General features: G+C 41.6%; 1 protein-coding gene across 4 annotated transcripts in view; it reads left to right on the forward strand.

Moving 5' to 3' along the window:
- Positions 1-3,899, forward strand: part of SIRT2 (sirtuin 2) — a 47,571-nt gene extending 43,672 nt beyond the window's left edge. For all 4 annotated transcript variants that reach the window (XM_075264030.1, XM_075264028.1, XM_075264032.1 and 1 more), the window contains one exon: positions 258-3,899. In XM_075264030.1, the coding sequence (XP_075120131.1) occupies positions 258-383 (126 nt within the window). In that variant the 3' untranslated portion in view covers positions 384-3,899. The remainder of the gene's footprint in view (positions 1-257) is intronic.
- The last annotated feature ends 9,666 nt before the right edge of the window (positions 3,900-13,565 follow it).

Below are 13,565 nucleotides of genomic sequence, written 5' to 3' on the forward strand. Positions count from 1 at the left end.
GATTATTACGTGTTTGACTATAACATATATTAAAAGGGTTGTCCAAGATTCTGCAACTCTGCCACTACGTCGGCCTCTTCCTCTGTACACTGTGTTTATTGATAGTCTATCCTAAATATGGTCTTGGACATCCCCTTTAAGTGGTGTATTATTGTCTTTAGCGAGAAATACATGGTTGTGACAGTACATCCTTTTTGCAGACGATTGCTGCATCGTTCAACTTCTTTTTTTTTTTTTCTTTTTTTTTTATGTTTTAGGCCGAGTTGGAAGAAATGGTGAAGAAGGAGCATGCAGCAATTGATGCCGCTGAACAGAAGAGCTCCCCTAAAAAGACTGAGAAGTCGTCCCCTGAGAAAAAACAGGGTGAAAAATCAACAGAGTAACCACTTAAGTGTGATCTGTCATCTTCATGAATGCACCTTTAACACGGCTACTTCCACAGCTCTGGCTCTCCATACAGGGCGCTATCTGGTAGCGCCCTGGGAACTTTTACAGGCATTTTTTGCACAAAACTGTAGAGGAATAGAGCAGATTTGAGGTTATGACAAAAGTTAGTTTGAGATGGAACCCCCCCCATGCTTCCTATAGGTTCTAGGACAGTGGCGCTCACCTCCCCATCCGACATATGTAATCATATATTAGTATAGGGATGCCAATCTGTGAAATATGGCAAGTAATCTGATTGTAGTGAAAGAAGGATATATATGAACTACAATGCCTTGTGATCCATGCTAGAGATATTAGAAGTAGGAAATACATGATCGGCCTTCTGTTAATCTACTATACATACTGACATTAGCCAATGCTTTACCAATGAGCTCTCAGGCTCAAGTGTTTGCTACAAATTGTCTTAATGTTACCGTATCCCAACGTGGATTTCTATCAGAAACTCTGCATCTGTTGCCCAACGTGCACATGTAACCTAGAACAGGTTTTCATACTACATATATTGGGGTCATATATGTATTTGGAGTCTCACAAGCCATATGGGGCTGTTACATACTGCATATACCTTTCTTATGTTAAAGTACAATGTTGCTGCAGAGAAATTCAACTTTTATTCTATAAGCAAATTAGCTCTTTGGTGCACCCCAGAGAATGACAGTTACAGCTGGAGCACCTGGTCACTGCTTATTGCTGCCCAGGGTCACCCCATAAACAGAAAGATTCATGGGTGGCGACCATAAAAGATAACAGGGGCTCCAGCTGGCGCAGCCATCCTCTGGGTGCAATGATCAGTTCATTTGCATATGGATTTAAAGTAGAATTTGCCAGCAACAGGATTGCACTTTCATTCCAAAAAGGTATAGGCAGTATGTGAATAACCACCCCGCAGCAGCATGGAAGTTGTTTCAAAGCCGTTTTGGTGGTGTTAGACCTCCTTTACCAAAGTGTTGCAGCACCCTGCACCTTTTTCAGAAACATTGAAACTGACTTTATCGCTCTGTGTTGGATTTGTGGCACAGCCTCATGGTGGGGCATTTACTAAGAGGGGTGCAGATGTGTTTAATAAGAGGCTCCTCGTGGGAGGTTCACTAGAATACACTAGAATTGTAGTCTACACTATTCAGATACTGGCAGAGATTTCAGTTTTAACTCATGCCAGTTTTCTAGCAAAGGTTATAGTAAACCTTTTCCGATGATGTGTCCCTACCAGGTTTGTTCTCTTTTTTTCAAAGTTAGCGAGCTGAAACATGGACAAAGCTGCACTTTGTTTTAGTGTAAATGGTTATACATCAAGAAAATGTCAGTTTTGCACCAGAAAATTGGCTTGAAAACTTTTATAAATTGCTCCAATTATGTCCTATGACTATATGTATACAAATAGAGTATGCACAGCTTTATATGTATGTAACAAGTACAAATCATGTAAGTCTAACCATACCTACTGGAAAAATGGCTGACCTTCCACCTACTCCCAGTTTTAATAGTGCTGCCCTAGTGGTGCATTTATACACCCATAGTTTCAAAGCTTGTATAATTATTTGCTATGTTATTTCTTATTGATAGTAATACATTGGGCTCATTTCCATAACTCATCTTGAAGGGGTTTTCTGGGAATTTCTGATTGATGGCTTCTCCAAAGGTAAAAATAAAAGTAAATCAATACCATATCAGTAGGGGTTCAACTCCTGATCACGGATTATGGGGCTTGCACCTCATTGGAACAAACACAATATTGTGTATTAGATGTGCCTGGTTATTGCAGCTCTGAACTCCCTTCAATGAGATGCAGTCACCAGGCATAAGCACTCCACAGTGTACAATGCAGTGGTTATAGCTGGTGCACAGCAGTCCTGCAATCAGCTGATCAGTGTCGGTCCCAGGTCCCCCCACATATATGTTGTGGACAACATAGCATAGTTCATCAGTAGTAAATTTATGGAAAGCCCCTTTAAGCTACATCACTATCATGATACAACAGTACATAACGGTGTCTTCAATAACAAGGTAACTGTGACATCTGGGAACTTCATTGTTGACATTGTGAAACAGAAACTGTATTGCTCTTTGTGAAAAGTCCCTTGTGTCTTGAAATTTTTAAAGATTATGTAACCATCTCTCAAGATGTTAATGTGTTAATTTCCTAAAATGCTGTTCCCGATTACTTCTAAAGGCGGGCTATAGTAGGACCATTCATTGTCTGTAAGTGGAATAGCAGACAGGATAGAGGAATGACTTGGTCAGTGTAGATAAATACTTTAATATTTATAGCAGTACCCTATTCACAAGTAGAATGGTAACACCCAGTTGTCAGTATAGTCCTATATTTTCTGGAGAAATGACAAAATGTAGAGTTCTACAATGGGTTTTTTCATGGACAATGCAAGTATTTACTAAAACGGACATGTCAGGAGAGCTCCTGTTTAATATAGATCGAATGTTTGGTGTGCAATGCCTCTTATGTGTCCTCCTACTGTGACCACCTAACTGTGTTGTGTTAAAGACAAGATTTTATTTTACATTTAATTTACCTTTGGTGCACGATTCCTTAAAGGTGCTTTCCAGGATCCACATATTGTTGACCTAACCATAGGATATGTGATCGGTAGGGGTCTGATAGATGTGACCCTCACAAAGCAGCTGTAAAAAGAGGTTGCTGCACTCACAAGCACTGTGTCCCCTTTCCTGTACTGATGACATAACATATATCAGTCAAATAGTTCTCACATTCAAGTCAATGTGCCTGAGCTGCAATACCAGGCCCTGTGCTTTGGTATTGCAGCTAAAGAGGCACGGCACTCACCCAAACACTGCAACCTCATAAACCAGCTGATCTGTGTGGGCCTTGCGTGTCTGACCCCTGCAAATCACATATCGATCGTCCAATTGATGTATTCCTTTCCTTCCCCACTACCTCGGATCATGTCTGTATCAGTAATAGACCACTTGCAGATTTTTTTGTGTGTGTGTGTGCGCTTTGGTTTTCAAATAGTTGATCATTCAACTGCTTTTTTATGACTTTATTTTAAAGGGGTCGTTTAAGATAGGACAAAATTTAGGCAAAGTCAGGCAATGGTGTAAAATTACAAAGAAAGCTTTATTCACCTGTTGAACCCTCGGCCTATCCACCACTAACACTCTGTCCTACCTGCTATCCTAACTGTGTTTACTGGGCTGCTGGCATGTGACATGACTTCTGTGATGACATTGTCACATCCAAGTATGCAAACACGAGAAGGAAGGACTTGAGCAGTTGGGGGTTTCAACTAGTGGTTAATACTTTATTTTACACTCATACCTGCCTTTGCCCAAGTTTTGTAGAACTTGACGACCCACCTTCAGCATTTAACATATAAATTAATTTGGGTTATCTTGCACAGCGAAGATTGCGTAAGGGAAACCTATATAATTGTTTAATTTCATTATTTGCTGTATTAAAATAATATAAAGTTGAATACTGTATACCATTATTAAACTGCTCTACCTATCTACACATTTCCAACACCACCTTCAGCAACCGGCTCATGGAAAATGGGCCTTTTCTCCTAGAGTTAAACAGTGTTGGATCCTTGAGGGTCTGATCTTCAAGACATCCGCCAAGCAGTAGAGGGGGCGGCGTATCAGCTTATCTGTACAGGTGACAGTTCTGATGCTCAGTCTCTGCTGGTGAGTAAATTGGACTAAGCTGCAATACTAGACATATGATTAGTTGGCCTCCTTACTATGACAAACATTGGAAACTTACCATCAGAAGCAAGTTGGTTGTTTCTACAGATTGCCCACCATGTAGACCTGTTATGAACTGTGTATACGTAATCTCACACACACACAGGCAAAAGACTTGCGATGGCCGAGACAGATCACCAACATAGTGGATTGTTTGATCAGCCAACAAGCATAAGCACTTTCCTTGTCCACAACTCAGACAAAGGTCTCACTCCTGTCTCTGCGGTGTTACCCCTAGTAGCAATATGAAAGGGTCGAACAGCTCAGTGATAAATGCAGGACCTACTGCTGCAACATGTATTGCCTCTCAACTGGCAATTTTCAACAGGATATTGCTTCACTGCCTACACACTGCAAGGGTTTCCTAGGAATACCTTCGCCAGATTGCCACACTTCTTTGGCCTGCCCTTGAGCATTTATGGAACCAGCTGGGACACCAGCTCCCTATAAGTTTTCAGGACCTACAGGCCCAGCTGCAACATCTGTAGGTAAATGTGCTGCAGAATACCATATAGAACCTGTATGGCTTCATACCCTACTGTATCTCATCTCATATCCAGGCTACAGGTGGTCAAACAGGATGCCAGAGACAATTTTCAGTTGTACAGTTTCCCCAATAAACTTTTGCCCATTCTATTGTCATCTCTATAAGCTCTAATAATGGATGTTCAACCCTCTGCATGGCAAACATTTACCATATTTCCTCATTCACCCAGTGAATCTCTGTAGCTGGTACAAGATGGTGTCCATATTTGAGCACTGTCATGATTTGGTGGATAGCTCCAGAGAGCTTCTGCATGTCAGGTCATCGGCCTGTTAGCTCAGTATTTCACACTCTTGGGGTCCTGGGATTAATATCCACCAAGGGCAATTTGCATGAAATTTGTATTTTCTCCCTGTATTTGCATCGGTTTCCTCCCACATGCTAAAATATCCATTGATGGGTAAACTGGCTTCACGTAAAACAAATGACCCTTGTTGAGGATGAAAACCTGTACACTGACACTCACTACTCCTCAACGATCCCTGCACTTTGAATCCCTTGTGTGAGAAAAGTGCATTACAAATGTTTGTCTTTATTAGTTTTTTATGAGCATACATGACTTATTTGACAATTCCAGTTAGCCATCAACAGATATAACTGCAAGACTCATTTTGTTTTGCATCAAGAGCTATAAATTTTTTATGTATCTAAAGTACAATCTAGTTACAAGCCACATGATCCATTTAAGTGGCCACCAGTATAGTCTGTGATGTTATGCACTTTATTAAATATATTGCTGTTTTCTTCCTGCTAGCTGTCTACCTTCCGGCTAAGTTTCTGTTCACATCTGTTACTAAGGAATATCTTTAATTATGAGCAAGCTCAAGACTGAAACACAGTGAGTGGAGGGTGACGGGTAGGTCTCTCTTCACGGCCTCTATATCTTTTCATACAGCTTTCCCCATACCTCCCAACCATCCCAGATTGTGGGCCCTGTCCTGCGGTCCCGGTCAGCAGTAAGTATGTCCTGGATTCAACTCATCTACATCCAGGGCGGACACAGATGAGATGAATACAATGGTGTACAGCAACCCATACTAAAAAATATAGGTGACACTGTGATCATGTAACTTTTTGAAAAGGGTGAAAACCGGGTAAGTAAAGACACTTAGTAGACAACATTTATTATTTGATGACGTTTAGGATGATATAATCAGTCCAAAAAAAAAAAAGAGTCGCTACACATGGAAATAAAGATATGTTACTGGTTGAAGACATGGTGATATTTGGTTTTAATATTCGTATATATTCCTATACTGCCACTTAGGTCACATCTGTGCCATGGGTCCGATCTTCTAACGGAAATCACCAGGCAAAAATCTGACTTTCAGGATTTTTTCGTCCAGCGATTTATGACAGATCAGTGCCAGATGAACACTCAGATATAATGACTTATTTTCTATTTGTCCCATATCAGTTCTATTGTTACAGGCCTTGCTTCTGTGTTTTTTAGTTGTCTTTTTCTATATGTAGTTTATATCTTTTTTGGAATACAAATTATGTATATTACTGTATTCTCTCATTGCTCGGCTCACGTGTGCGTGTATATACATGCTGCTTTTGGTGTATTTTTGCAGCTAGGTTTTAGACCTCTTGCTGTAATCTATCTTGTATTGGTGGAGCTCACCCCTCTCTGTTGTTTTTTGTAGAGATATAAGCAGGCTACGTCTTTCTGTTCTCTGTGTCTTTATGTGGTAACTATACCATGTGTATTTTACTACATCAACAGCAGACAAAACACAGCATAGGAAGTGGGATGGTGGAAATGCTGTTCCAGTAAAGGTTCACATATAGCCCACACCTCCCATTCGTACAATGCTCTTGATCCCACAACGTAAGACTTTATAGTGTTCAGGTAGTCATTACAGGAAGCCGGGTCATAAGGACAAGTGTCTTCACAGTCATCACACATCCTGTTACTCTTAATGTATTTTGTATATGATTATACATCGTACCATATTCAGTATATGGACACCGCAGGCATAGCTATGATGACTAAGAACCCAGTGTGGGTTGAACATTGTAATGAATATTATGTGATCGCTTGTGAACTTTCCTTTTGTCCATCATACTTGTGTCCTGTGCCCACTACAGTACACACTGTGCAACGTAGAGGATTCCTGGATATATATACACCGTTGGTCAGATTGCGGTAAGTTGTTATTTTTTAATTTTAAGCTAAGAAATACCAGTGTAGAGAATAGGGTGTGACAAAGAGTAAGAAGAGGACATCATGTAAAGCACGTGAACCTTGCTTTGCAAACTGCATGGCATTGTTTGTTTTTTTTTTAAATGTAGATTGTGAGCCCCACATAGAGCTCACAATGTACATTTTTTCCCTATCAGTATGTCTTTTTTGGAATATGGGATGGAAATCCATGCAAACACGGGGAGAACATACAAACTCCTTGCAGATGGTTTTTTGCCCTTGGCGGGATTTGAACACCAGGACCCAGTGCTGCAAGGCTGCAGTGCTAACCACTGAGCCACCGTGTGGCCCCCAACTGCATGGCATTGTTGTAGACCGTGTCACAGCCTATCTACAAAGCACCTGGGTACCTGAATTGGAGCATTGCATTCAGTGGGGAACATTTATTGTTACTACAACACCATACAAACATTATGTCAGTCTCTCCTACAGCAGGATGCACAAGACTTATTACAAAAGTGTCAGAAATCCTAATATAATGAGTTGTTCTAGGCTTTGAAACCCCATACACCTCTTCTGAACACTTTTGTATGTGGTGCAGTGACTTCAGATCATAAATAAAAGTTCATACAGCACTGACAATATTCACATGGGTTGGTGTCATAGTCCACCAGGAAAAGAACAAAGAAAAATACCAAGGTGTTTTTTTGTTCCCCATTCTTCTCATCCTAGGTTTTTATAGCACGTCCAAAAACTAGGGAAAAAATACACATATATATAGTTGAGAAAATTCTTTGTGTGTACCGCTATACTGGGGAGAATTAATACCACTATACAGACAATTACCAGACAAAGCACATCATATATAGACCAAGAACACCTCTATACAAGACCCAGATTGTACACAATAGTCCCTGCTTATGAGTAATAGTTCCCCCTTACAAATCAATCCTATTATCTCTCCTTCTTATTAGGAATAGTTTCCTCTTCTAAGTAATAGTTCCTGCTTACTCCTTGCAGGGGATGAGGGGGATGTATTTATAAGGAGAATCCATTGTTAATACTATACTATTCTGAATGGTCTTTTGCTGTGTGTGTGTGTGTGTATATATATATATATATATATATATATATATATATACACACAGCACAGACCAAAAGTTTGGACACACCTTCTCATTTAAAGAGTTTTCTGTATTTCATGACTGAAGATAGTAGATTCACACTGAAGGCATCAACACTATGAATTAACACGTGGAATTATATACTTAACAAAAAAAAGTGTGAAACAACTGAAAATATGTCTTATATTCTAGGTTCTTCAAAGTAGCCACCTTTTGCTTTGATTCCTGCTTTGCACACTCTTGGCATTCTCTTGCTGAGCTTCAAGAGGTAGTCACCTGAAATGGTTTTCACTTCACAGGTGTGCCCTGTCAGGTTTAATAAGTGGGATTCCTTTCCTTATAAATGGGGTTGGGATCATCAGTTGTGTTGTGCAGAAGTTAGGTGGATACACAGCTGATAGTCCTACTGAATAGACTTAGAATTTGTATTATGGTAAGAAAAAAGCAGCTAAGTAATGAAAAACAAGTGGCCATCATTACTTTAAGAAAGGAAGGTCAGGCAGTCTGAAAAATTAGGAAAACTTTGAGTATCCCCAAGTGCAGTTGCAAAAACCATCAAGCGCTACAAAGAAACTGGCTCACATGAGAACCTCCTCAGGAAAGGAAGACCAAGAGTCACCTCTGCTGCGGAGGATAAGTTCATCTGAGTCACCAGCCTCAGATATCGCAGGTTAACAGCAGCTCAGATTAGAGACCAGGTCAATGCCACACAGAGTTCTAGCAGCAAACACAGCTCTACAACAACTGTTAAAGAGGACCTTTCATCAGATCAGGCACATGCAGTTTTATATACTGCTGGAAAGCTGACAGTGCGCTGAATTCAGCGCACTATCGGCTTTCCCGATCTGTGCCCAGTGTAAAGCGCTATCGGTCCCGGTACCGTAGGGCTTTACAGTCAGAAGGGCGTTTCTGACACTTAGCCAGGAACGTCCTTCTGCCTCGCGGCGCCTATCACGCTGTACTGTGGAGCGGGGAGGAACGCCCCCTCCCGCTCCTGATAATACTCGTCTATGGACGAGCACTGTGAGCAGAGGGAGGGGGCGTTCCTCCCCGCTCCACAGTACAGTGCGATAGTCGCCGCGAGGCAGAAGGACGTTCCTGGCTAACTGTCAGAAACGCCCTTCTGACACTAAAGCGCTACGGTCCTGGGACCGATAGCGCTTTACACCGGGCACAGATCGGGAAAGCCGATAGTGCGCTGAATTCAGCGCACTGTCAGCTTTCCAGCAGTATATAAAACTGCATGTGCCCGATCTGATGAAAGGTCCTCTTTAAGAGGAGACTTTGTGCAGCAGGCCTTCATGGTAAAATAGCTGCTAGAAAACCACTGCTAAGGGCAGGCAACAAGCAGAAGAGACTTGTTTGGGCTAAAGAACACAAGGAATGGACATTAGACCAGTGGAAATCTGTGCTTTGGTCTGATGAATCCAAATTTGAGATCTTTGGTTCCAACCACCGTGTCTTTGTGCGACACAGAAAATGTGAACGGATGGACTCTACATGCCTGGTTCCCACCGTGAAGCATGGAGGAGGAGGTGTGATGGTGAGGGGGTGTTTTGCTGGTGACACTGTTTGGGATTTATTCAAAATTGAAGGCATACTGAACCAGCATGGCTATCACAGCATCTTGCAGTGGCATGCTATTCCATCCAGTTTGTCTTTAGTTGGACCATCATTTATTTTTCAACAGGACAATGACCCCCAAACACACCTCCAGGCTGGGTAAGGGCTATTTGACCAAAAAGGAGAGTGATGGGGTGCTACGCCAGATGACCTGGCCTCCACAGTCACCAGACCTGAACACAATCGAGATGGTTTGGGGTGAACTGGACCGCAGAGTGAAGGCAAAAGGGCCAACAAGTGCTAAGCATCTCTGGGAACTCCTTCAAGACTGTTGGAAGACCATTTCAAGTGACTACCTCTTGAAGCTCATTAAGAGAATGCCAAGAGTGTGCAAAGCAGTAATCAAAGCAAAAGGTGGCTACTTTGAAGAACCTAGAATATAAGACATATTTTCAGACGTTTCACACTTTATTGTTAAGTATATAATTCCACTTGTGTTAATTCATAGTTTTGATGCCTTCAGTGTGAGTCTACAATTTTCATAGTCATGAAAATACAGAAAACTCTTTGAATGAGAAGGTGTGTCCAAACTTTTGGTCTGTAATATATATTTTGTCAGGGTCTGGGGTTGCTTGGTGGGGTGGCATAGACACATAAGTCCAGATTATTAGTCCAAAAAAAAGGTAGATTTTTATTTTCACTCCAAAAACAGTGCAGCAACAAAAGAAAACAATACAAAAATAAATACCTGCCCGGCTAGGCTCTAAGTAAACACAGAATAGGTTACCTCACCTATAATCAAAAGCAAGTTGAATCATACAGGACACCGCTCCAATAATGCAACCTTCCTGCTGGCTGTCCAGCCAAGCACTGACCAATGTCTGCTGCTGGAGCTGACCTCTTATTTCCTCACTGATGAGGAGAACTCTCAGCAGCTGAGTTGCTGCAGGAACAACCACAAAGTGTGGACTGGAGGGGGGTGGAATGACAGGTCCCAATGCCAACCTACCTACCATTCCTAAAAATCCAGCCCAATACTGAGCATTTAACAAAATGCTCAGCAGACAAAAGTCTGCTGAGAACAAACTCATCCCTGGACTCTTCTCATCTCGCCCACCTGAGTAGTCTGGGCGAGAAGTACACCCCCTGCATTATCTGACCAGCCATTGGCTTACAATATATATATTGTGTATATATATATATATATATATATATATATATATATATATATATATATATATACTCACCGGCCACTTTATTAGGTACACCATGCTAGTAACGGGTTGGACCCCCTTTTGCCTTCAGAACTGCCTTAATTCTTCGTGGCATAGATTCAACAAGGTGCTGGAAGCATTCCTCAGAGATTTTGGTCCATATTGACATGATGGCATCACACAGTTGCCGCAGATTTGTCAGCTGCACATCCATGATGCAAATCTCCTGTTCCACCACATCCCAAAGATGCTCTGTTGGATTGAGATCTGGTGACTGTGGAGGCCATTGGAGTACAGTGAACTCATTGTCATGTTCAAGAAACCAGTCTGAGATGATTCCAGCTTTATGACATGGCGCATTATCCTGCTGAAAGTAGCCATCAGATGTTGGGTACATTGTGGTCATAAAGGGATGGACATGGTCAGCAACAATACTCAGGTAGGCTTTGGCGTTGCAACGATGCTCAATTGGTACCAAGGAGCCCAAAGAGTGCCAAGAAAATATTCCCAACACCATGACACCACCACCACCAGCCTGAACCGTTGATACAAGGCAGGATGGATCCATGCTTTCATGTTGTTGACGCCAAATTCTGACCCTACCATCCGAATGTCGCAGCAGAAATCGAGACTCATCAGACCAGGCAACGTTTTTCCAATCTTCAATTGTCCAATTTCGATGAGATTGTGCAAATTGTAGCCTCAGTTTCCTGTTCTCGGGAGTGGCACCCGGTGTGGTCTTCTGCTGCTGTAGCCCATCTGCCTCAAAGTTCGACGTACTGTGCGTTCAGAGATGCTCTTCTGGCTACCTTGGTTGTAACGGGTGGCTATTTGAGTCACTGTTGCCTTTCTATCAGCTCGAACCAGTCTGGCCATTCTCCTCTGACCTCTGGCATCAACAACGCATTTCCGCCCACAGAACTGCCGCTCACTGGATGTTTTTTCTTTTTCGGACCATTCTCTGTAAACCCTAGAGATGGTTGTGCGTGAAAATCCCAGTAGATCAGCAGTTTCTGAAATACTCAGACCAGCCCTTCTGGCACCAACAAACATGCCACGTTCAAAGGCACTCAAATCACCTTTCTTCCCCATACTGATGCTCGGTTTGAACTGCAGGAGATTGTCTTGACCATGTCTACATGCCTAAATGCACTGAGTTGCCACCATGTGATTGGCTGATTAGAAATTGAGTGTTAACGAGCAGTTGGACAGGTGTACCTAATAAAGTGGCCGGTGAGTGTGTGTATATATATATATATATATATATATATATATATATATATATATATATGGGAGATATGTATAAGGAGTATCTATTAATAATAAAGATGGAGGAACTATTATGTAAGGGAGGCTAATAGTTCCCCAGACTTTATTAACAATACGTCCATCTTGTAAATAGCCCTCCTCTTATATACTCTCCTGGATTTATTAAAACTAACCCCTGTTCATAAATGTCTGCCCCCTTATCATTTAATTTCAAAGAAAGTAATACTTACTCACCTCACCACACTCCCCTGCTGAGGCCTGATGCTGAAGCCTTTCTCTGCTATTGCACTTAAGAGCAGGTTCTGCAAAGAGGGCGTGAAGCAGTAACGTCATCACCCCCCATCTTCTATGCAGTCATCTATGTCAGAGCAGGGACTACAGCTCCCTGCTCTATCATAAATGTCCATAGCATTGGCGTTCATAGCACGCCAATACAAGTGTTAGTAAGGCTCCCCTGATCCAGATCAACAGACTAAACGTCTGGTGTCCCAAATCAAGAGGCCCCTGTGGAGATGCGGGCTCTGAGCATTTTTCCAGTCGCCCCCCCCCCTTCCCCCATGCTGTATGTATGTATATATATCTCTCTGTCCTCAGCTTCAATAGTGCAATGGACATGCGCCCAGATCTGCCAGAAGATAGTCTAGGCCTCATATACAGCAAATTAATGGTAACTTAGTTTGAGGATATAAAGACATGATGGTGGTTTAGGGTCCCTGTTGACAGGTTCCCACACAAACCCCAGTTTTTCTCTGTAAAAGCATACAACTGCCAAGACTTGATATGGTCACATTACATGTACTAGCCTAGTAGAGTATTGTGCCTGGGCAGGATGAAGGAACAAGAGAACACATTAAAATCCAACATGCCGAAGCTTGTTCCTCTCAATGGCAGGTGCAGGGGACAGTGAGGTGGCTCTATGGACACGTCCTGTTGACATCAATAAAATTTGCACATATTTATCTAATGTGTATGGCCAGCCAATATTATCCACACATCATATGGCATTGCTACTAGGCTGGGGCACATAAGAAGTGAGAGGTCACACCACTTTTTTGCCTGATGCCTCCACTAACTTCATTGCAGTTTTAGCTGTAGATATTGTGTGTGTATATATATATGTATGTATATATATATATATATATATATATATATATATATATATATATATATAATCAGAAATATGGTTAATTGCTTCTTACAATTTTAAATGGAGAGAAGTGTGCAAATGTTACACAGAAAGATAGATCACACCTGTAGATAATTCAGAAAATACAAGTTAATAAAAGTGGCATGAACCCTACGCCTGTAAGAAATAAACAATATTGTGTTATATATAAAACCGTGTGTAACAAATTCTTATCAATTACCGGGTTAATGTTTGGAAGGTGAGGTACGTCAGCAAATAAGTAACTCTGTGTGTCTGGTTATACTTTGTACATACACATATCAGCAAACAGAAGTGTAAAGTTAAACCACATAGAGAAGTACCATGTATTGTAAAGGAAATACAGGGGAGGAGGGAGAGTGGACTT

Source organism: Leptodactylus fuscus, chromosome 2, assembly GCF_031893055.1.
Source record: "Leptodactylus fuscus isolate aLepFus1 chromosome 2, aLepFus1.hap2, whole genome shotgun sequence".
NCBI lineage: Eukaryota > Metazoa > Chordata > Amphibia > Anura > Leptodactylidae > Leptodactylus > Leptodactylus fuscus.